The 25,012-nt window shown below is 46.7% G+C and overlaps 1 protein-coding gene across 1 annotated transcript in view; it reads right to left on the minus strand.

The window, feature by feature from the left end:
- CDH17 (cadherin 17) overlaps nt 1-25,012 on the minus strand; it is a 405,204-nt gene that overhangs the window by 334,252 nt on the left and 45,940 nt on the right. The window contains exon 3 of the mRNA XM_086965999.1: nt 23,277-23,375. Within this exon, the coding sequence (XP_086822125.1) occupies nt 23,277-23,375 (99 nt within the window). The remainder of the gene's footprint in view (nt 1-23,276; nt 23,376-25,012) is intronic.

The following is a 25,012-nucleotide window of genomic DNA, read 5'->3' on the forward strand; positions in this document are numbered from 1 at the left end:
TTGTTGTATTTATATTTTTTGTGTAGGATATAAGCTGTTTTAGGTTGTTTTCACAGTTATTGTATTTTTCTTTTAGTTCTATTCAATGCATATCGAGTGTGAGGACACCTACTTGAAGGGGTTTTGAAATCTGTAATCCAGTCCCAGAATAAAAACGTTTCATATTTTTTCAATTATATGTACAATATAGTTTAACAATGTATGCAAATGTACATGTATATACATATCACGGTTAATTAGAGCACTTGGAATGGAGATCCCATATGGACATAATCTTGATGCTGAACTAAATATATATTTGGGAGAATAAGAACATCTAATTGATACCACGATTTCTTTTTTAAAAAAAATCCTGTAAAAAGGAAAAAGAAAAAAGAAAAACAACTAATACTTCTAAAAATGTGAAATCCTCTCTGTCTAAGTAGTACATTTTTATTTTTATTTGATTAAGTGTGTAAATGACATACTCTTGATTATGTCCCCTCTCCAGGCTCCCTCCTCATCCTGTTTCTCTCTGTGTTTATGCTTAAAATATTAGAAGGACAAGATAATCTAGAACCGCATTACACATATCAAACAATTTAAAGGCTCACAAATTTAGTGCATCTATCAGCAAGATAATTATATCATACTTTTAGACATAAAATTGCATAAGAGATCAGATATCATGTAGATCAAAGGACAATATTTGAGTTAGAGAAGAGCACTTGCACTTTATAAATAGTCACATTTAGTAACAGGCTTCTCTCTGATACACCAGATGCCAATTTGGGAACAATCTACATGGAAAATGGAAACAAAACTTTAATGAATGGTTCAAAATGTGGAGGATATGGTTTCAAATAATATGTTTAGAAGACGGCAATTTGAACCTCATGTAATTTACATGAAATTTTGACCCTAAATCTTAAAATCTTGTCTTAGAATTATAAAATGAAATGGGAAAACCCCTTTTTAGAAATCAATAACTGATCTTTACTTGAAAAGAAAAATTAACTAACACGAGATGTTGCACAAAATCTACCTAGATGAAATTTTGAACTACTTGTCCCTCTCCTCCTCATCGTTCATTTTTGTCCTCTTGAACTCCTTAAGACATCATACAATTTTTATACATATATATATATATATATCTGATGTGATCAAGGGCAACTGCCCGAAACGCGTCGTCTGCCACGCTGCTGTACTCTCAGGAATAAAAATATCCTTTGCCATCATCTGGGATTCGTTGGTCTTTTGTGTTTGATCGCCGAGGTACTGGTGAGATCCCAAGCCGACATTTTGGAGCTGATATATATATATATATATATTGTATTGGATAAACATTTGGGTTTATGTATGTAATGTATAGACTTTACGTGTATGTTGAATAAATATATACATTTAGATATATCACTTTCTATGCACTCTTATGATGCATTTTCACTTTTTGTCAGAGTGTGAAACTTTGCTACAAAGGCATATGCACTTTGCACTTTACAGAGAGAAAAAATGTCTTCCACTGTTTGCCATCAACAAAGTGTCCACCGTTTGCCATCAACAAAGTGAAGACTCACAGTCTAGTAGCTTAATGAAGTAAACATCAATGAGGGGTTAATGCACAAGAGCACCTTAAAAAGGCGCTCTAGATGCAAGGACTCTATGGTCCAGTAGAAGGCGAGGAGCCGAAACGCGTAGACTGTCCGTCTGTGTGTTTGCATTATGCACTAATGTTTGCACTATGCATTTTGGTGTTAAACAGTAAAAAAATTAAGAAGAAAAAATAAATACATCGTTGTCTGTTGTGCTGTGAATATCTGTTGGTGAAGTGAAATGAGACGGTGAGGCTTATATACATAATATTTAAATATATATATATATATATGTATATATATATATGTATATATGTATATATCAACGATTCCGCAGGTGAGCAGTGGCTTGTTTCTCGCCTCCTTGTCTCCACAAGTACGGACACGGACCAGATAAATAAAAGTGCAATTATTTTATTTTTCGCAGTTTCGTCGCCATCATACCGTTTCGACTTCCCTGAGCCTTGATCACATGACATATATATGCAAAGCAAACTCGAACCCGAACCTCCAGCAATCCTCCATACACAAGGACACCACCAGAGAAGGAAACGAGAGCCGACCCAATCTTGCAGGTGAAAAAATAATTTATTTCGTTTTTTCGCCGCCTGCCAGCATAACGTTTCGGCCTACCCATAGGCCTTGATCACACAACGCTAAAGGAGGAGCAGTTCATTTTTAAAAATTTTTTAAAGACCTTTATTGTACAATTCTGAAATGACACAGCAGTAAGCCTACAACCCCAGGGGCCGGCCACGTTAAATACAATTCCTGTTTAATACTGTCAGATTAACACAGCCCTTCAGCCGACAAACCTGGGGTCCAGCGGCGTGGTAGAGTAATGTGTGTACAGATCATGCAGTTCATGTTCCGGATAACCTATAGGTCTATGTTTTTTTTGTGTCATATAAACACTTTTTATTGAATAAACAAAAACTAACAGAGAACATACAGTATAGCCGACACATTAATTAGGGCACAGCACTTATCCAGTCCAGTAGGTGACACTCAGCACCTGTGGGTGAACAGAAGTCTCTTATACCGTCTAGTTCAGCGTATGAAATACATTGGGGTGGGTATCCCAATCTGAGTGCACATTGGTTTTAGGCAAGCAGGCTTTGTACTCCCTACCTGACTGTGTTGTGTGTCTTGGCTGTGGTTCAAGTCTCTGGGTCTATCTACCCTTCCCCATCCTGTCTCACTCTTCATCATCGTCTTCGTCCGATTCTGATTGTTCGTCCTCCTGTAGTGGCTCGCAGATCTCCCCCCTAAATACGTTCCATTGGGTCCATATCTTGTTCCATCTGCGTGGGCTCGCCCTTGCTGTATAGACCGCCCTTTCCGTAATCATCACCCTATCCATGTTCGTACACCACTGTGCTAGCGTGGGGGCATCTGCTGCACCCCATTTCTGAGCTATGTCTCTTTTCGCTATTAACATGCCTATCGTTGACCAGGTTTGACCATGTCTGGTGAGATTGTTCGGTTCCCATATATTCAACAGGCATTTACGTGGCTCAGGGACAAGGGACAGCTCCATTGTTTGGGATATGGTACGCATTATTTGTCTCCAATACTCTATTATACGAGGACATTCCCATATGGTATGCATAAACGTTCCTTCCTCCCCACACCCGCGTAGACAGTAGGGGTGTTGTGCCCGCTGTATTTTGTGTAGAGACGTTCTCGTGTAGTACACCCTGTGTAGGATCTTAAGCTGCACTAGACGGAACTTAGCAGATATGCCCACCTCCTTCGGTGATGCCAGTGCCTCGTTCCATTCCGAATCGTCCATGTCTCCTACTTCTGCTACCCACTTCTCTCTCAGTTTTAATGTAGGGTCTGGTAGGTTGTTGATCAATTTACGATATGTGAGTGATGTAGCTCGTTGTTGCATGTAATCCGTGAGGAGGCGGTCTTCTAGAGGGGATGCCTCCGGGACCTCCGAGTCAGGTGGTATGGCTGTAAGCAGTGCACGCCTGATCTGCACATATCTGTACGATTCAGTCACTCCTAACGTGTATTGCAGTCGCAGCTGAGTAAAGGGGATCACCGTTCCCTTGTCCCATAAGTCTCCCACCGTTGATATACCGATGTTGTCCCATTGTGTGAAACCCTTACTGTGCCTCAATCGCCCCAAGACTTTGGTGTCCCACAGAGGGGTGAGCTTGGTGATTCGTCCTTTCCATCCTAGTTTAGCCTGCGCTGTATACCACAGTATGGTTGTAAGTTTTGTGGGTCCCAGCATCTTGTTTATTTATTTATTATGCGATTTATACTGCGCAAACTAAACCCGAAGGTGTCAAGGCGCCTATCAAAAAAGATCAGAAATGCAGAGCACAACTACAGGTACGCGCGTACAAAGAGGTGGGTCTTCAGGGCAGTTCTAAATAATTGTAGAGTAGGAAGAGACCTTAATTCAAGCGGGAGAGCGTTCCACCACTTTGGGGCCAGATTGGAAAAAGCTTTACCACCCCATCTGGTTTTCCGAATGCGCGGAACTGAGAGAAGAAGTCTGTTTGAGGAGCGAAGGTTCCTGCCAGGATTGTAATGAGACAAAATGGATCCAATGCCAGTAAGGCTATTTTTTGCTAAAGCCTTGTAGACCATACACATGGTCTTAAAAAGTATCCGGTCCACAACAGGAAGCCAGTGGAACTGCTTCCTGGCAGAGGTGGCAGAGGCACGTCGGGGTAGATCCAGAACAAATCTGGCTGCTGCATTCTGGACCACCTGCAAGCGCTGCAGCTGACTTTTATTCAGTCCCGCATACAGCGCATTGCAGTAGTCCAGACGGGAGCCCAGGAGGGCAACGGCAAGTTGCTTTCTTGCCTGCAAAGAAAGATAGTGCCTGATTTTCCTTAGTATGCGGATGATACCCCAACAGGTCGATACAGTCCTGTTGACCTGTTGGCACATACTAAGGATGGGATCAATCATAACCCCGAGGTTTTTGGCTGAGGAGGTAGAATCAGGACAGGCACCCAGTGGGTCCGGCCACCACTCAACTGACCAAATCTCGTCCTTTCCTCCAAACACCATCACCTCAGTCTTCTCCCCATTCAGTTTCAATGAGTTGTGAATCATCCATTGGCCGACTGCCTCCATACAAGATCTAAAATTGGAGGCAGTCGACGTAACTGACTGGGAGAGAGAGACGAGGATCTGGGTGTCATCCGCATAGGAAACTACCTCCATCCCAAAAGATCTAATAAGTCTGGCAAGAGGGGTCACATAAATGTTGAAAAGGGTGGGGCTAAGCGCCGACCCCTGCAGGACCTCACATTGCACAGACAGGGATGGAGATAGGAATTTACCCAGCATCACCCTTTGCTCTCTATGGTCAAGAAAAGAGGAAAGGAGCCCCAGGGCCGCCCCCTGAACCCCAATCTCCCTCAGTCGAGATGTTAAGACCGGGGGAGAAAGGGTATCGAAGGCAGCCGTGAGGTCTAAAAGGATCAGGAGGGAGGTCTGTCCCCCATCCACACGCGTGCGGATATTATCAAGCACTATGGTGAGGGCAGACTCGGTGCTGTGTTCCCTCCTGAACCCATGCTGGGAAAGATCCAGACAGCCCGAACTCTCCACGAAGGCAGCAAGATGTTTATTTAAATGAGCTTCTAACATCTTCGCGGGAGCCGGGAGCAGTGAGATGGGGCGAAAGTTTTTTAATACCCCCGGGTCAAGAGAAGGTTTCTTGAGCAGTGGTTTTACTACAGCATTTTTCCACTGTTTGCGAGGTTTTTGTCGTAAAGGGAAGCTAACATACTGTTGGTGCCCAACTGCGCCCTGTCAGCCTTGTACGCTGGGTCATCCTGGGGAGCGTGAAGCCATTGGTTGATGGTGTTTAATTGTGCCGCCCAATAATACAATTGTAGGTTCGGCAATGCAATCCCTCCTTCATACCAACTCCTGTTCATTTTAGCTTGCGCTATACGTGCTGGGCGATTGCTCCATAGCAGGTTGGACACCAACGCTGATACTTGCCTGAAGTATCTGGGTGGTATCGGATATGAGGTATTATCTAGGACATAGAGAAATCTCGGCAGCGACATCATTTTGTAGAGTGCCGCTCTGCCCAATAGTGTGAAAGGTAGTGTCGCCCAGTATTTAACATCGTCTTTCAACCGTTCTAACGGTGGTTTCAGATTCTTGTCAAAGAATTCCACTGGGTCCCCGGTGACGTGTATGCCAAGGTACTTAAAAGAAGACCCCGCTAGTCGTAAAGAGCAGTTGGTACCAAGAACGTGGGTTGGGCCCCGCAGCACATACAGTTCAGATTTTGCCAAGTTTATGGTGTAGCCTGAGGTTTTCCCCTGTGTATCACAAAGAGCCAGGAGTTCCGGTATGCCACGGTCCGGGTCTGTCAGGTATACTAGCATGTCATATGCATAGAGTGAGAGACGATCCTCCCACCCCTCCGCACAGGTAATCCCTCGCAATAGGAGGGTCGAGCGTATCAGTGTTGCCAGGGGTTCCAACGCTATCGCAAAGAGTAGCAGTGATAAGGGGCAACCCTGACGAGTGCCTCGCGCTAGGGGGAACGTATGGGAAATATGGCCATTCGCCACGACCTGGGCAATGGGATTGGTGTACAGCAGTGGAACCCATGCTATAAAGTTAGGACCAAACCCCATGTGGGACAGGACCTCAAAAAGATATTGCCATTCCACCATATCAAAGGCCATTTTCGTATTGAGTGCCAATATGACCGCTGGAGCTGAGTGTGACGTTGCTCTAGCCAACACCCCATGCACTCGTCTCAGGTTGAGGGCGGTGTTTCTATGGGGCACAAAGCCCGACTGGTCTGGGTGTATCAATTGTGGGAGGCGGGAGATCAGCCTATTAGCTAAGAGTTTTGCCAAAATTTTTATTTCCACATTGAGAAGGGAGATTGGGCGGTAGGAGTGTACATTGCCAATAAGGGCCCACTGAGTTTTTCGGACATAATTTGATACCATTCTATTGGGATGCCGTTGGGTCCCGGTGCTTTCCCTGATCGCACCGCATGTATGGTCTGTTGTATTTCCTCAGTCGTAATGTCTGCCTCTAACTCTGCGACTGCCTCCGGTGTTAGTGTTTGTGTTACGACGTGGCTAAGGGATGTTCGTGCTGTGTCTGCCGTCACTTCTCTATCTGGGGTGTAGACAGCTTCAAAATGTTCTGCAAGGGCCATTACTATCTCTTCCGGACGTGTTTGGGTTATTCCCTCCTTTTTGTATTCTTGTTGTATCCCTTTGGTGCTTCCCCCTCTCTCGTCCAGCCAGGCCAGCATTTTCCCTGCCTTATCCCCTATATCGTATACTCTATGTGTGGTCGCTGTAATCTGCTCAGCCATCTGGTGTTGTAAATGTTCCCTATACTGCTGTTGACGTAGAAGTAAGGTGTGTGACGTGTCTGGCGTAGGGTCTGCCATATGGGCCACGTGCGCTGCGTGTACTGCTAATTCTAACTTGGACAACTCTTGTAGCCTCTCCCGCTTATACCCTGTAATGGACGTTATGGCCTGTCCCCATAGCACCGTCTTGTACGCCTCCCAGAGAACAGCGGGAGATTGTATCAATGCTGTGTTTTCGTCGAAATAGTGTTTAGTCATTTTTCTGAGTTCCTTTTTAACTTTGGGGACCTTGAGATATGATACGTATATGGGATAGATCCTTCTACGTGATTTCTCCTGAGTGGAGAAAGTTAATAGTACTGGGGAGTGGTCTGATATCCCCTGGGTTGGATTTCTATGCTGTCTACTTGCTGTAGGCCATTCCCCAGCGCCAGGAAATAGTCAATCCGCGACAGACTGTTGTGTACCGTGGAATGGTAGGTGTATTGTTTCGCATTGGGGTGCGTGTGCCTCCATATATCCACTAGCCCCAATGCCTCTAGAAAACTCTGGAAGCTGGAGGGTCCGGGGGTGTGTGCCCGGGCTGGGAACCTATCTGTCAGAGCGTTGAAGTAACCCCCGATAATTATGTCTCCCGCAGGTAGAGTCAGGAGAAAGTCACCCAATGCTGGAAGTGTAACTGAGTGGAGTGCCAGAGGAATATATACTGACACAACATTCATGAGACTCCCCTCCCACTGCCCCTGAATCGCAGCGAAACAACCCTGTTCGTCTATTTTAGTACTTAGGATGATGAACGGGAATGATTTTCTAACCAAAATACCCGTTCCCCGGGAGCCCGATGTGAATTCCGAGTGTACTGCCATTTTATAACCCCTCCTGTCTAGCGCTTTGGACGCCCCTCCTGTGAGGTGTGTTTCCTGCAAAAGAACTAATGCAGGTCCCTGTCTCTTCACGGCGTGCAATACTAGTCCCCTCTTGATTTTGTCTCCTAGCCCTCTAACATTCCAGGTCATCATTCAGAGGGGTGTGATTGTCGTCCTTAGCGTCCCACCATCAGGTGCCGTAGATTGGGAGTCGTGCATATCCGCCTTTGTAACCACTTCAGTGCCCGAAGTGTCCCCCCACCCATGTGTACTGTTCGTCCCAGAAACCTGAACAAAGTGTGTGCCTCGTATTGTGTCTTGCCCCTACATGTATAACTTGAAAAACAGCAAAACTGCCCCCCCTTGCCTCCCCCCTCCCTGCCTCCCTGCTTAACGGACATCGAACCGCCCGCTCCCCCAACTTAGCAGAGTGCTTTACCCATCCCAAAAACAGTGTACTTGCTTGCTGGGGTCAAGGGCCCCCTGGAGCAGGTGGCTCACCTGTCCTCTTCGGAGTCCCTCAGTCCAGTGTCCAAGCGCGACCCAACCGTCAATGTCCTTATCGATTAACACTCCTGTGTGTACCGGGTGTTCATGGTTCCACACCGCCGTCTGCTCCAAAGTACTCCTGTGCTGGCGACCGGGCCATACCGTCTCGGCCTGATGTCTGCGATCCCGCATGGCTGTCTTCTCGTTGGCTCCGGTTATTCCTGTTCGTGCTGCGGGGCAGTCCAACTTGTCTCCAACCCTCCAGCCAGTCTTGGGCTGCCTCCGGCGTATCAAAGAACCATACTTTGTTGTCCGCTAATACTCTCAGCCGGGCCGGAAACAGCATAGAATAAGACAATTCCTTTGCTCTTAGCGCCTTTTTAACATCCAGGAAAGTTCTTCTCCGGCGGGAGACCTCAGCTGTGTAGTCCAGGAAGAAGGCGATCATGGAGTTGTGAATCTGGATCGATGGAGACACCCTTGCCGCCTGCAAGATGGCGTCTTGATCGCGAAAGTTGAAGAGCCTTGCCAGTATTGGTCTCGGGGGTGCACCTGGATTCGGTTTCCCGCCGGGGACTCTGTGCGCCCTTTCCACTGAGAAAAAGTGTGAGAGCCCCTTGGGTTGTAGTTTCGACTTGATTAGCTCTTCCACATAGAGGTCCGTTGCTCGGGTACCTTCAGATTCTAGAACCCCAAGAATTCGGACATTGTTCCTTCTCGAGCGCCCTTCCTGGTCGTCCAGTTTCTCCTTGAGCGATTTGTTTTCGGTCTCTATGCGCTTCATCGCTATTTGCAGTTCTGAAACGTCCTCTACCAGGGACTTTGTGACAACCTCGACCTGCTTCACACGTTCGGTCATTTTGTGTAAGTCTGCGCGCAGTAAGGTGACCTCTGTAGAGGTGGACCCCACCGTCGCTTGTACATGCGCTAAAGCCTTCATTACATCATCCAGCGTTGCTTTTTTGGACCCCTCTCCTTCTGGCGTCTTCCCCGTGGATGTTCGTGGCTCCGCGTGTGGAGGGTTGTGCTTGTCGTAGGTAAATTTATCTAGTCTGGCTTGCGTCGAATTGTGTTTCGCGCCTTTGCCTGCCATGGTTCCCTTCGATAGTGCCCCACCGCTGCCAGACAGCTGCTCTGTCTCTTGGTGTTGTGCGGCAGTTGGAAAGGACGCGGGGTCTCCAGGAGTCGACGACCTCAGACAGTCCCAAGTCGCGCTTTTCACAACTTGCGCTTCTTCCCCTCTCTGGCTTGGCCGAATCCGGTCGCCGAGCGGTCAGGTGCAACACTATGTGTGGTTATTGCTGCCTCTCATATCTGGCCGTAAATGTGCCCCCTTCCGTAGCCTTTGTGTCCCATGGAGCCCCAAAGTCGCCTCTTGTATGGATTAGGCCGCTAGTTAAGGTGATGCGTGGGAGTCTCTAGCCACTGTTATGCTCCGGTTGCCGGGGACGGCTCCAGGCTTGCACGCTACTTCTGTCCGCAATTGACCCTCACAGCTATGCTGGGGGCTACTGCTGTGCATCCGATGCAGCGCCGACGGGTGCGGCTGATCTCCACAGGGTCGGGTTTCTTGTGAAGTACCGGGGCCGCTGTTATTTGAGTGCGCTATGTAGCGCGATCCCGTGTCCCCGCGGCCGGCGGCGGTCCGTGAGCCTTACCGCTCTCTCCGCCTCGGATCTAGCACCCGCTGCCTTCGGCGTGCTGAGCGTGCCACTCGGGTTAGTGATGCTTTAATCTGCTCCCCGCTACTGCCGCTGTAGAGCGTGGTTTCTATTCAGGGGCGGGTTTCCGGTATCCCTCCCCCGCTCTGCCTCCACTTCCGCCCGGCCCCAGGGGCTACCACAGCTCAGTGCTTGTTGCTAGGCCTCTACCGGTCGGAGCACGGTATATCGTTTCCCGGTCTGCGTTGTTATCCGGAGTTGAAACGGTCGGACGCAGCTCGGTCCCGGACCCAAGGTCCTCCCTTCCGAGGCTTCAAATTAGTGGATATTAGTGCAGATTAATGGGGGAAAGGCGCCTTACTCCCGGAGCTTCCCGACTATGCTGCCACCATGCTCGGCTGCTAGCCACGACCCCTTGAGCAGTTCATCTTTAAGGTGCAACGTGCTAATTACTCTGTTACATGATTGGTTATCACAGGAGCCAGCATGGATGAAAATGGAAAACATACTGAATGTGGATTTAAAGACATTGTTGAAAAAAACCTCACATTAATTAACCTGACCTAGGGGGAGGAGCTACGCGAGCATCCGAGATGGCCGCGTGATCACAGAGCTCCCGGGAACCTCGCCACTCTTCGCAACTTATCCTGATGACATCCTGAATTTTCAGATGGGTTATTGAAGAGGAACCTCGGCTGATCCCTTAGCCTTTTAAAAATTTTGATTCAGACTCTGGGAACCGAAGCTACGTTGATTCGAGCTTTCAAGGCCCACCCTGCGGTAAGCCGGGGACTAGGCAAATTGGCACGCCGGGACGAAGTTGAACAACAACGGCTGAGGGATCTTCCCCCAGTAGCCCTGCATCAACTTTCAGTTTCGCTTTTGGGTCCTGGCATTGTCTGACTGCGGGACGGTTCCGTTCAGTCGGAGATCTGTCCAGTCTCTGTTTAGTCAGAGTGTGACTCTACCCTCCACGCAGTTGGGTCGGACTGTGTCTTTGCCTCGGCCACACGAGACTGCTTTTGTGGACATTTGGTGACTTGCCCGCAGGCGGCCATTTTCACTAGGTCTCACGGGCCCCTTCGGGGCGCATCTTCCAGTATGGCGGCCAAGGCCGAAGCCGAGAAACGGAAAACTAAGACGTCCCTTCGCGGGGGACTGGTCCAAACCAACATTATGGATCGGTATACTCAATCTAAAGGATCCCCTGGTGGCGCCAGCCGTACCCCGGAGGACGCCAAGGAAGATTCGACGGCGCCTACTGAGCCGTCTCTTCAGGATGTCATGAGTGCCATCAACAGTATGAAGGAGACCATCGGCCAACAATATGAGGCTCTTGCTCACAAAATCGACATGGTTGCCATCGATGTCACCCTGATTAGAGCCGATTTGTCCAAAACCAACGAGAAGGTGAAATTGTTGGATTTGAAGACTTCTAGCCTCACGGCCGATGTGTCGGAACTTCAAACCGAACTTGGCAATCTTAAATCAACTAATGACCTCATGACTCATCGGCTGGAGGATTTCGAGAATAGGGCAAGACGCAACAACATCCGCGTCATAGGTGTCCCGGAAAACCCTGAGAATCATTCGATGGATCTCCTGGTGGAGGACCTTGTCCTGAACCACCTTGCCCCGAAACCGGGCGCCCCTCCGAGGCCCATCATTGCCAAGCTCTTTCACTTCAGAGACCGTGATGCTATCCTGCAGGCCTCGAGGGTAAGCGGCCCGGTGAAATTCGAAAACTCCACAATCAACTTTTACCCGGACTTCACTCAGCTCGTCCAGAGGCAAAGGATGGGTTTTCAGGGTGTGAAGAGACGTCTCCGTGACTTAGGCCTGAAATACGCGATGCTGTTCCCCACCAGGCTTTGTGTGGAGTACGAGGAACAGACATTTTTCTTTGACCGACCAGAGAATGCCCGGAACGACCGAACTGAGCACCCTGGTGGTGCCGAGGGTGGTGAGCCTGAACAGAAGTGATGTTTCGGCCCCTGATATCCGAACACTTGACTTTGTACTGCTGGGTTCTATAATTTTCTTACGCTCGTAGTTCACAGATTTTCGCCCTAGGGTGGCGGGGGGATGGGCCTCTTTCCTCCTCCAGGGTCTTTTTGTAGATTGGGAAATGTTAGGGCGACAGGCACACTGCATGTTGGGGTGGCTTTTTAGTCTACTGCAGGGGTGCAGGGAGGGGGGAGTTGTAACTGGTGTTGGTTGGGGGTGGGAAGGGGTATTTCTGGGTTCATTTTTCTTTCTCAAGGCACCGTATTGGTTTTCTTCATGCTTCTAATGGTCTGCTCTTTGTGGGGTGAATTCTGCATCACTTGTTGGGATGGGAGGTAGTGGGTTGAGGTTAATATCTTGGAATGACAATGGATTGGGTGTCATCGAATAAAACGGGGAGTGGTACTGCAGTTCTTGCATCGCCTGTCCCCCGATGTGGTTCTTTTACAGGAGACGCATCTAGTGGGAAATATGTGCCAGGCCATGAACAGGTGGGGTTATCGCCTGGTCGCACACTCCGGGTTCACCACTGGTTCTAGAGGGGTGGGTATTCTTGTTCGGTCCTCACTCCCCCTGGAGATCGACAATGTAATCCTCAATGATAGGGGGCGCTACGCCGCCCTCACTGGTAGGTGGGAGGGTAAGACTCTTTCTTTGCTCACTGTATATGTTCCCATGGGTCTCCAGACCTCCACCTTTTCAGATATCGGACGTGTGATGCTGGAGCTCCCTGATGGTACTCTCCTTATGGGTGGGGATTTTAATTCTGTTGTTTCTGGTACTGTAGATCGTCACCCCCCCTAGGGATCTTTCTAAGTCCCAGTCATGGCTTGGCGGGTTTTTGGACACTTTTGGTTTGGTAGACTACTGGAGGTTGATGCATCCGATGCAGAGTCAATACACCTTTCACTCTGGGGCCCACGGAAGTCTCTCCAGACTCGATTACATTCTCATGCCCGCTGCCCAGTCCCCTTCTGTCAGATAGATTAGGCACCTGGCCCGGGGAATCTCGGATCATTCCCCATTGTGGCTTTGTATGGATACTGGGGCGAATGGTGCGGGCGGGTCGCCCCCATTAACCCCTGGTATCTGCGTAATCCCAAGACCCGTAGCAGTTTGATAAAGTCCCTAGACCACTACTTCCTTGAAAACGAGGGGTCCGTTTCCTCTTCTGTGTCCCTGTGGGAAGCTGTCAAGACTGTTATTTGTGGACAGGCCTTATCCCTCATTTCTGAAGCCAAGAAAACAAAGAATCAAGAGGTTGTGCGTCTTGAGGCTGAAATATCTGAAATGGAGAATGACCTAGAATCAGGCGTCACTCAGGAGGGACTCCACGCCCTTGGTTTGAAGCAGCTGGACTATAAGTCCCTTGTCACGGATGCTGCCAAAACAATGTACAGGGAGCAGCAGGGCAGATTGTATGATGTCGGGGACAAGGCGGGTAAATTGATTGCGTGGCTTGATAAGAAAGAAAGGGCGAATCGTGTGGTCCCCGCGATTCGGACTTTGAATGAAGAGTGTGTGACTGACCCAAGTGAGATTGTGGAGTGTTTTGCGGATTATTTTCGTACTGTGTATTCCCCGGTGTCTGATAGAGATGAGGAAGACTCCCATTTGTTGCTGCGCGATATTGCACTGCCCCGCCTCTCCGAGGAAGACCGAGAGTTAATGGATGCTCCATTGTCTGCGGATGAGATTGCGATCGCTATTTGTTCTGTCCGTTCGGGCAAGGCTATGGGCCCGAACGGTTTGCCTATTGAACTGTACAAACTGCATCCCGACAAGGTAGCACCATATTTCTGCGACATGTTCCTTGAGTCACGAGACCTTGGCACCCTCCCTTGTGATCAGCGTTTAGCAACAATTGTCGTAATTCCCAAGGAGGGCAAGCCTCGGGATCGCTGCTCCTCGTACAGGTCCATCTCCCTGTTGAACACCGAGCCTAAAGTCCTGGCCAAAGTTCTCGCCAATCGTCTGATTACTGTGATTTGTGACCTGATCCATCCGGATCAATCTGGTTTTATCCCACATCGAAACACCGCGCTCAACTTGCGGTGCTTGCATGGTGTTCTCGCGAGGGCGGGGTCTCTTCAAGAGCCAGCCATCTTGGCTTCCTTGGACACCACGATGGCCTTTGATACGATAGAGTGGCCGTATCTCTGGGCCGCCCTCGCAAAATTTGGCTTCGGTTCGGAGTTCATAGGGTGGGTCCAGCTTCTCTACAGGGAACCGCTGGCTCAGTTGGTTGTTAATGGCCGAGTATCCAATTCCTTCACTCTTGGGAAGGGTACGAGACTGGGGTGCCCCCTGTACTCCCTACTCTTTGCGCTTGCCTCGGAGCCCCTTGCAGCCTGGCTCCGGTGGGAGCCGTCGATCAAGGGCATCCGGTGGACTCCTGATTTTGAAGATCGGATTTAGCTGTATGCCGACGATATTCTCTTATACCTTACCTCCCCCCGTAAATCGCTTAATGTCCTGTTCGACGTTCTCACCTCGTTCGGCAAGAATTCAGGTTTGATCATAAATTGGAATAAATCTTGTGTGTATGTAATTTTGGGTGGCCTCCCTCCCTTGCCACGTAGATTTCCTATTCAGGTTTCCCAGACGGGTTTCAAATATTTGGGGATCTTCGTGTCGCTCGACCCTATTGCTCATTACGAGCGCAATCTTCTCCCCCTCTCCAGAGGTTGAAGCGTGATGTGGTTCGTTGGCGTTGATTGCCGCTGTCACCGCTCGGTTGTGCCGCGCTTTTTAAAATTATGTCCCTGCCACGGTTTTTATACGCATTCCAGAATTCGTTTGACATCATCCCGGCGAGTTACTTTCGGGAGGTGGAAAGCCTGCAGAGGCGGCTCATCTGGGATGGCCGCGCAAGAATTGCTCTTGCTAAACTAACTCTCCCCTGGTATGACGGGGGCATGGCGCTCCCGGATATCAGGCGGTACTATTGGGCTTGTGTTTCCAGAAATACGGCACACTGCTTTATATTCATTAGGAGCCGTATTAATGTCATCTGTCTGGAATAACATTCTGATTTATGCAACAGACCTACCATCTCTGTGTTGCATACGCCAGGACGATAGGAATGCATGGAAGAATGAAAGTTGAATGATAGAATATTAGGTAGATTAATTTGGAAATTTGTGAGTATGAGAGTATGATTGAAGTATGATTTGTTACTGGGTAGGCCCCAAAGTAGGATGAATTTCTCTTATTTTTATCCTTTCTTGCACCAATGTATGTCGTTTGATGTTCTAAAAAATATTTTGTGGATTTAAAATGTTATCTATTTTTGTACTTTTTTTTACATCAATTCGAAGAGTATACAAAAAAATAAATATATATTTGCAAAATACTTGCTTTTGAGTATAATTGGATTGACTAATTTTTGTTATGTGCATTGCTAAACTCCTAGGCTAATCACCCCATATATATTGGGATCCTATTGTTAGGACCACCACATCATTAGGCGGGGTCACGTTCTTTGTTCTATTTTCGGTACTATTGGGCCTCTCAGCTGTGCGCGATTAACCACGCAATGTATGCACCCAGCCCAAATCCGGCATTTGAGATGGACAAGTATCAATTCCCGGGAGGGAATTACAACAGGGCGCTCTACTCTAGGGCAGCAGGTAGAAATTTAACAGGGCCCATTATGATTGCTGTGCGCGTCTGGAGTGATGCAAATGCTGCCCTGGGCTGGAAGGATCGGTTGACACGTGCGACCCCCTTGTATGCGTCGGAGAGATTGGGATGCCTCTGGACAACGAAAGGTTTTGAGAAATGCGATATGATTGGTATAAGTAGAGTGGGTGATCTTTGGGTGAAGGGTGCGGTTAAGACTATTGAGACGCTACAGAATGAATATGAGCTGAGTGAAAGAGAGTTTTTTAGGTATGCACAGGTCCGTCACGCCTTGACGTCGGTCTTCGCTGCCGATGCCAATGTTCCTGAGTCCTTCCCACTGGAAGACCGAATACTCGATGGTCATCTGCCTGATAGTACGATTTCACTAATATATAAGAAGTTAATCAACAATCGGGCAGATCTCCTCGTGCGTCTCAGGGAGGCCTGCGTTGGGGACGGGTTGGAACTGGATGACGAAGACTGGAAGTCAGCTCTGTCTTCCCCGATGGAGGTAGCCATTCCCACCCGTCTCCGGCTCATCCAACTCAAAATTCTTCATCGCGTATATGTTACCGGTCCTCGTTTGGTCTCCATGGGTTTCTCTGCAGATGGGTTATGTAAGCGTGGATGTGGTTTGAGTGCTACTTTCCTCTGGGAATGCCGGGAGGTGGCTGCGTATTGGACTAGGGTGCATGCTGAAATGGAGTGTGTCACCGGAGTTGCTCTGCTGCCTGAGGCCCGGAGATGTCTGTTGAATGTGTGGGAGCCGAATGATTACAACGTCGCCCAGGCCCGGTGGGCGGCCCTTGGGAACATGATCGCCAAGAGAGATATCGCGCAGTTGTGGGGTTCCCAACGGCCCCCCACCGTGTCAGTATTGAAGGAGAATATGGACTGGTGTATGTTTAGAGAGAAGACTGTGTATTTGGCTAGGGGCAAACCTGGGGTGTGGACTAGAATCTGGGGCCAATGGAACGCCTATAGAGGAAACATATGCACACCCCCGTTTGAAGATAATCCAGACATCTCCCTATCTCCCTGATCCGACATTCCTTGTGTAGTCTACTTTCCTTCCTGATTTTTGACTTCCCCACTGACTCCCCCCCCGACCATCTCTACCGCTGGCTTGTTTGTTCATTTTGTATTTGAGGGTCCCCCCGTATGAGCACAACTTCATATATAATGTTTTATGCCTTGGGATTTGTTCGTTTCTTTTCTTTGTTCCTTTTATAAAAAATAAAAAAAAATACTATTATATCCTGATTTTATCCTGTGTTGCTGCGAATCGTATCCTGTATTATTGCCAGACCTCTAGGAGATCGGCCACAGTTTTGTGCTAAACAATGGTCGCTTTTACGTGTTCTAGCGGCCGTCCCCTGTGGTTGTAGGCCTATGGTTGTAATCTTAACTAATTGCACAATAAAGTTTTTTACAAAAATTAACCTGACCTAAAAATCTAAAATATGTTTTTATAAAAGACAGTAAAATAAAGCAAGCCTTTTTAAAACATTAATGTTAAAAAACGTATGTACAGATCGGTCAAAAAATTTATTCATAACAATCTCATCAGTACACCAGATTGATGCAGTTGGTATATAGACTAAGGCAGACGTCCTAGGTTAATACAACCCAAGTGGGTTAAATCCATAACATATTTAAAATCCAAAAAATGTAAACATTCACAGTCATGCGGCAATTAAAGTGCAAACACTATGTAACATCAGTGCAAAAGAATGTGCAAAGATATGTGCAAAGAATAATATAAAAGACCAAATTCTCTTATATTAAAAAATCCTAAAAACAGATGAAATAGGAAAAAAAACACTATACTGTACAAAGAAAGAGGCAGGCACCTTTGTTATCCCCAAATTAAAACAATTTTACAGCAATGGGGAGATATAAGATGGAACCTAAGGGGCAGATGTATCAAGATTCCATTTTGCGATTCCTAAATAGCGACTTTTAAGGAATCGCTATTTAGAATTCGCAAAATGGAATGTATGAAATAAATCGCAATTTTTTTGCGATTCCTTAATCTTCCTTATTTGCGAATTCGCATTTTGCGAATTCGCAAATAAGGAATAATTTCCCATGCATTCCTATGGGCCAGGAGGCCCATAGGAATGATTGTGAAGTAATTCTCAAATTGCGAATTCGCAATTTGCTAATCGCAATTTAAGAATTATTTCAAGGGTGCAGGGGTGTCTCAAAGACACCCTAGTGCACCCCTGAAATGTACATGTGTGTGCATATGGCGCACATACATGCCCTATGGGCATGTGTGTGCGTCACATGCCACCATCAAAAATGCTAAATTGTGCATTTTTTAAAGACTTCGCAAATTACCATCAACTACAACTTGGTGGTAATTTGCGAATTCTTAAACATAAATCGCAATTCAAAAATGCTTCATACATAGCATTTAAGGAATCGCAAAATTGCGATTCCTTAAATGCTATGGCAAAATAAGGAATTGCACATTTTTGCTATTTCTTATTTTGCGAATTTTTGATGCATGCCAAAACATGCAAAAAGAACTTTTGCGATTCGCAAAGGCAGAAATTCTGCGAATTTTGGCCTTTGCGAGTCGCAAAAGGCTTGATACATCTGCCCCTAAATGTTTAAGAAAAGGTGCCGAATGGGTGAAAGAGTGGAGACTACAGGCAGGTATGAAAATCTTCACTAGCATTAAAGCCTAAAGGAGACTTGCAGTCAAGATCCACAATGTACCTAGTTTCAAGGGCTCGCAGGATGGCCTCACGATTCCCTCCCCTCCTCATGGGTGGGACTGCATCAATGACAAAGTAACGTAACAGCTGACTTTGATTTCCATGATGATCTTTGAAATGACGTGAGACTGGGTAAGCGGCATCACCTGTGTTGATGGCCCTAATGTGCTGGAGTATCCGTTTGTGAGCCTGCAGCTTGGTGCTACCCACATACCGCAGGCCACATGGACACTCCAGCACATACACCGCAAACTCAGTCTTGCACATCAGCTGTTTTTGGATCACAAGCGGGATATCAGAAAAAGGTGTAGTGTATTCTGTCCTACTCACCCCGTGTTTGCAACCTTACACGATGAGCATTTTCTGAAACCCTTAATGGCCTGAATCCAGGAGGTGTTGGTTAAAACCTCTGGACTGGACTTGACCAGAGCATCGCTCATCGAGCGTGCTTTCCTGAAGGAAATTTCAGGTTTGGCTGACATCAGATTACCAATAACCGGGTCATTACATACCAAGTTCCAATTTTTGGTAACTATTTTACGGAGAGCTTGGTGATGTCTGTTGTACGTCAGTACAAGTCTGACCGGTTGTTTGGTAATAACGGGTTCTGCTTTCTGAGATTTCTTGTGTAGCAGAGCCTCGTTCCTCAGAATAGAATTAACCTTCAGAAAAGCCAGATCTAAAGCAGTCTTGGTGTAACCTCTGGCCAAAAATTGTGCTTTACTTTCCTCCTGTGCTGCCCTACATTGGCGCTCAGTGCTGCAAATGCGTCTGATATGCAGCATCTCCCCGTAGGGGATACTGCGAATTAGATGCGACGGATGATGGCTTTTGGCATGCAGCACTGTATTGCCCGCTGTAGGTTTTCTGTATAGTACAGTCTCCAATTTGTTGTTGTTCAGCACTACCTCTACATCCAAACAGCAGATTCTATCCTGACTAATGTTGGAGGTGAAAGCAAGGTTGAAGGTATTACGATTTATCATATCAATGAAGTCACTAGCCTGCTGTTTGGTACCCCGCCATATAAGAAAAATATCATGGATATAGCGGTACCAGTGTACCACATGCTCAACAACAGCATCATGGAATGTGCCATGTAGGACCTGCTCCTCCCAGTAGCCCATATGCAAACAGGCATAACTGGGAGAGAAGCAGGCCCCCATGGCCACACCCCTGATTTGTTGGAAATACGGATTGTTGAACATGAAGAAGTTGTTATGGAGGCAAAAGGAAATCATAGTGATTAACATTTTGTTATGTTCAAGCAATCGGATTGGCCTATTGCCCAAATAGAATTGTACAGCTCTCAAGCCGTCCATATGTTGGATGCTGGTATAGAGAGCTGAAACATCTAACATTACAAGCCAACATTCTGAGTCCCAATGTACACTGTCCAATTTTCTTAGGAAATCGCCAGAATCTTGTACATATGATGGTAAAGCTTTCACAAAATCCTGAAGAAAAAAGTCAATGTACATGGTAGCATTTTCCAACAGTCCACTCCGTGCAGATATAATTGGTCTGCCAGGGGGATTTTCAAGATTTTTCTGGACTTTGGGGATCAAGTAGAAAACAGGCATCACAGGATAATCTTTCTTAAGAAATTTGAATTCATCCAGGCTCAACAAACCTGCACTCCTCCAACCCATCAGGAATGTGTGGAGCTCTGCCTGAACTCGCCTGACGGTAGCCACATCACAGCGTTTGTAGCACAATACATCATTTAGTTAGAGGTAAGCTCCCTCCAAATATAGAGAACGTGGCCAAAGCACGACATTTCCCCCTTTTTTCAGCTTGGCGAACAATAATGGTATTGTCTGCCTGCAGTTTCTTGACCAACTTGTTATAATGGTTGTTGTGTGCCCCATATTTACGTTTCTCCTTCAATGTTGTCATATGGAGTTTCTTGATCCTAGCTGTTGTTAATTCGTGAAAAATGTCAATGTTGTCATGTAACATAAGCGGGTTGAAAGTTGATTTGGGTTCGAAGTTTGTATGACCTGGCAAATCCAAAACCAAATGTTCCTCCGAGGATCCTGTAATCGGAGCTTCATTGCGTAATGCTATCAAATCTTGAAGCAGTCCCAAATCTTTAGCAACCAACCCCGGTGACAAATTATCTGAAGGGGTCTCCTGAGTTTTCGGCTATACAAATCTATCCTGGTCTTAGCGTAATTGAAGTCACTCGCTGGACTGTATGTTAGTCCAAGCGACAAAATGTTCACATCCTCTTTGGTGAGAGCAGTTGTAGTGCAATTGATGACAGAGAATCACCTGCAATAAAGTGACGAGGATCGTGTAATGGTTTCAGTTCTTTTGATTCCATCTCTTTTTGGGGTAATATTTATTTTTTGAACTACGGCCTGCTTTCCTTCGTTGATGCCGTCTTTTGTTGTTTCTTTTATTGCGGTCTGACTGGGTTTCCTGGGTCGTAAGGTATCTTGTCTGTCTTGTCGCAGGCAGTCGACTTCCTGCGCTAACGAGCACTTGATAAACCCTAACCGCGAATCGTTTCTAGCTGCTTCTGTGTCTGATCCACTGTCAGGCACTGAACTCATATACGATGCAGAAAAAAGCAGACCAGAAGCTGGAAAATTACTCAAACTGGCCGAGGCCGCAGTCGAGCTTGAAGTACCTTTGGAAGCCTTAATAGCGTCAAATTTTCTTGCGAATGTAAAAATGCGCCCTTGCTGATAGTCGACTTTGTCGCGTTGAAACTTAAACGCTTTACGCTTCTTGATAATTCCCTCTTCTTTGCGTAGCCTGGCCATCATGTCACCCCTAAATTTAGTGGAATCTGATTCAACTCCTTTTTCCATAGAGCTTATTTCTACATTGAGTTCATCAATCTGCTGCTGTAACAAAATACGGTCGCTCTCCGCATATTTCACCAAGATTGTGGCCAATTTACGGGAAGAATCTAAGTTACATTCTGCCCATTCATTGAGCATGTTGGGATCTGGTTGCTCATAGCTGGGCGCCAGCATAATTCTCAATCCTCGAGGGATTAGCCCTACCTCAAGGTATCTGCTTAATGATCAATGCTCCCGCCAGTTAGCCTACTCTCTTTTCATTAGTTTTTCTAGTTTTTTATAATTGTCACGGAGGCTCGTGCCTCCCTCTTGTACAGTCTCAGTGCAAGCAGTTCTGTTGGACTACCCAGCCGGGGAGTCGCCGAAGAGGTCAAGTGCTGCCTCCTCTCTACCCCTCAACGCGACTGCTGACATGGCGCACAATAATATGCAAAAATGCTCTCTCACCCAGAAAGTCGAACAGCTTCCACAGTGGTCCTGCTCGCCGTCCACAAAGACTCCTTCATATATATATATATATATATATATATATATATATATATATATATATATATATATACATACATACTGGAAACACACAATTCCAGCTCCACCCATATTTGTCACAGAAGAGCAATATTTACATATATTAGCACCATATATCCACTGTGTGCCTCAACCATATTATTGTAAAGAGAAGCTCCAAGCATACTACTGGAGTGCATTCACTGTAGAAATTAGGGATTCAGATACACATGTGCTCTAATGTCTTCATTATAATGTTACAAATGGTAGTTCTCATTCACTTATACTTGTGTGTTTTGAGTTATACTGCTTTTACAGAAATCGCATTTCTTATGTATTCATGTATTCATATATTAATGTGTTGCACTTATTCTGTAATAAGTATATATACGGATATAATATTTATGTGCATGTACAGCTATGTCACTTTAAACCATAAAAAAGTATTACTTGCGAAGTTGCAAGTAGACATTTCATGTGTCTGTGTGGCTCGTTCAACCACACTGGAAAGCAGTCACTCGGTCTGTAGACCCCCAAGACCTAATAGCCAGTTCACTCATGCACGTTTTAAATGTACAAATAAAATTGATAGAGAACAGTAAAAATGCGACAGGAGCAGTTCCATTAGTAGACTTAACAAAATAATGTCTCAAATGAGCACAATCCTGCCCGTCCAAATACATTCTTCAGGCCAATTACTTGTTGGATTGTAGTTCCGTTCCATCTGAAAACTCTGCAAAAAAATGTGGACCCAGTTACAAAAATTTGGGCCCAGTTACACTTGCCACAAGTAGGTGAAAATTGCAGCGGGTAAGGGCAGAATATCCGGACAAACTGTGGTAAATGTCGCTCCTGCATATTATTCCTCATTCGGGGCCAAAGAATGTAATTGCACTAAATGGTGGGGTGGTACCACATGGTTCCACACATGGTGTCACATGGGAAGGGCAATTTCATGTGCTGAAATGGGCCTAACACGCAGGGGCGGAATTAGTAGGTGCTTTGGCAAGGTTTCCCCCATTACCTGCCCAGTTACCAGACACCTGCTTGTGTAACATCATGCATAGGGTACTCCTGGACCTCACTAGCTTACCTTAGCTATTTACTGTTTGTTCAGAATCTAACATGAGTCGATACAACAAAGAGTGCGCCAGGTCGCACACGAAGGAGCACTCTCCCTTCGAGGTTGGTCGGATGACGGACAGATAGATCGATGATTTGTATTTTGGACTTCAAATCCAAGTGAAATGACATCTACGCATCGATATTGGTCCCTTGATGGTATTTACAATCCGCACTGGTTCAGGACTGTAGGATGTTGAATGCTGATATATATGACGAGCCCTGATGAAGTCAAAGGTTGATGTACTGATTGACGAAACATGTGTTGGCTACGGGTCTCCTGTTCCAGGCATTTGAATATATGCGAAAATGAAGGAATAAAAAGAAATGAAGAAAAACTAATCTAAAATTGATTTTTGAAAAATTTCTTTCTGAAATATAAGGGGTTGCTCACGAGACTCTTTTATTACCAAGAAAGAAGGTAGCAGAAAGGAAAGTTCAAGAAGGATCAGACACAGAGATTCTCTTTTGGACAATGTGATGTAAACTACAAACAGAGTTCATTTCAGGAGGTAAGCCCTTAAATGAGAGTTTAGCTATAGTTACCTTATAAATATCTTCTTCATAGAATTTTTCCGGCAGAGTGATGTCCACGTCTTTCAGAGGCGTTGAAACAAGGGAGTCACTTTCCCCATGACTTGCACCCTGTAAAGAATACAAATTGTCTTTTACTGAAATAGCCACATGGTACCTACAATACTGGTGCGGTGGGCTTTGCAATATTCTCTTGCAGTGTGCAATCATATGGCGCTGCAAAGACCACTAATGCCCATCTTTATACGCTCATAATCAATTAGTTCCTTGCCATGCTCTGATTTTTCAAATCACTGTGTATGCCTCTCTTATTCTGTTCTGATTTACAAAATATGAAATTACGTAAAAGGATAAAAATATAAGTGTCAATGATCTCAGGCACCTATTTTAAATATCACTGTATCACATCTAAGTCTTATCCAAGCAGAACTCTCTGTACCTAACCCTTAATTGCTTATATGCTCCGGCCAAAGAAATTATCGAGAATAAAAAGGGGGTCGGGAGGAAGAATTAGGGGGTCTATTAGGATGGCGGGCGGATCGCCACCGCCCTACTGGCGGTGGCAATCCGCCTGCCAAAACACCCCGCCGGACAGCCTTTTAACCCCGCCACATTAGCATGGCGGGGGTACCGTGGTGAATGGGAAGACCGTCCGCCGCAATCCGCCCGGTAGGCAATCTCCCTGATTTCCTACCGGGAGGAAAAGGCCCATTATATGGGGATGGTGCCTTGCAGGCATATTATGATGTGGCTTTTTCAATGCCATGGAAAGGCATGCAGAGTTTTCTTTGGGGGCCCGTTGCAGGCCAACCGGGGGGTGGGGGACCGCACTTGGGGTGTACCCATGGTACCCGCCCAACATTGGCATGCACAAGGTAGCAGGCACAGTGCTGTGCCTGTCACGTTGTGCATGCCAATGCACAACATGCATATATTGCATTGTGGCGGGTGCTGCTTACAGCACCGCCTGCCACAATGTAATATATGCGGGATGCCACCGCCACAGTGGCGGCGGCATCCTAATTGGCATTGCGGGGCCGTCGTACCACTGGCGGCCGTCCCAGCACCGCTAGGGTGGCGGGCGGACTGGAGTCCACCCGCTATCCTAATAGACCCCCAAGACTCTCGACAACTACTACTCCCACAATATGATCACAAAACATGCCTAGGACTGTGGGGACTTGCAGGGTCCCCACTCGAGCCAAACCCCACTTAGGAGGACAGTGTGGTAGGATGTAAGTACACCAATAGTCATATGCAAGACTCTTACTTCATTGCTGTGCCAGCACCTACCTTGGTCTCCCTTCCTTTATCATGGACTATAAAGAAGTCTCATTCCATGCACAGCACATCCTAGATCTCTTGATTTAAGCAGCTGCTTACTCTGTACTTCGAGCACACAGATGGCATCCATGTTCCTCTCCAGTGGTGACTTCTTGTCATGTCACCACCACATGGCAGAGCCACATTTTTCCCCACTGAAGAAACCTCTATATATTTATGGAACTCCTGTGTTTTCAGTGGCGAGGTAGATAGGGTATTTTGTGTCCGAATAGACTCGACTGCTTCCTGGGGTACCCACTTTCAACCTGCCAGGGTGCTTTGACCTACCTCGTTTCATGCAACACCCCTATGAAGTGTTTCCATTGTGGCTGGCAGTACCAGGTATTTGTCACATGCATTGTGTTTAAGATGCAAAGCATGACCCAGTCACTGCAGGTGAGTGCCTCTTCTGAGTCACTGGAATT

This window comes from Lissotriton vulgaris, chromosome 4_1 (assembly GCF_964263255.1).
Source record: "Lissotriton vulgaris chromosome 4_1, aLisVul1.2, whole genome shotgun sequence".
Lineage (NCBI taxonomy): Eukaryota > Metazoa > Chordata > Amphibia > Caudata > Salamandridae > Lissotriton > Lissotriton vulgaris.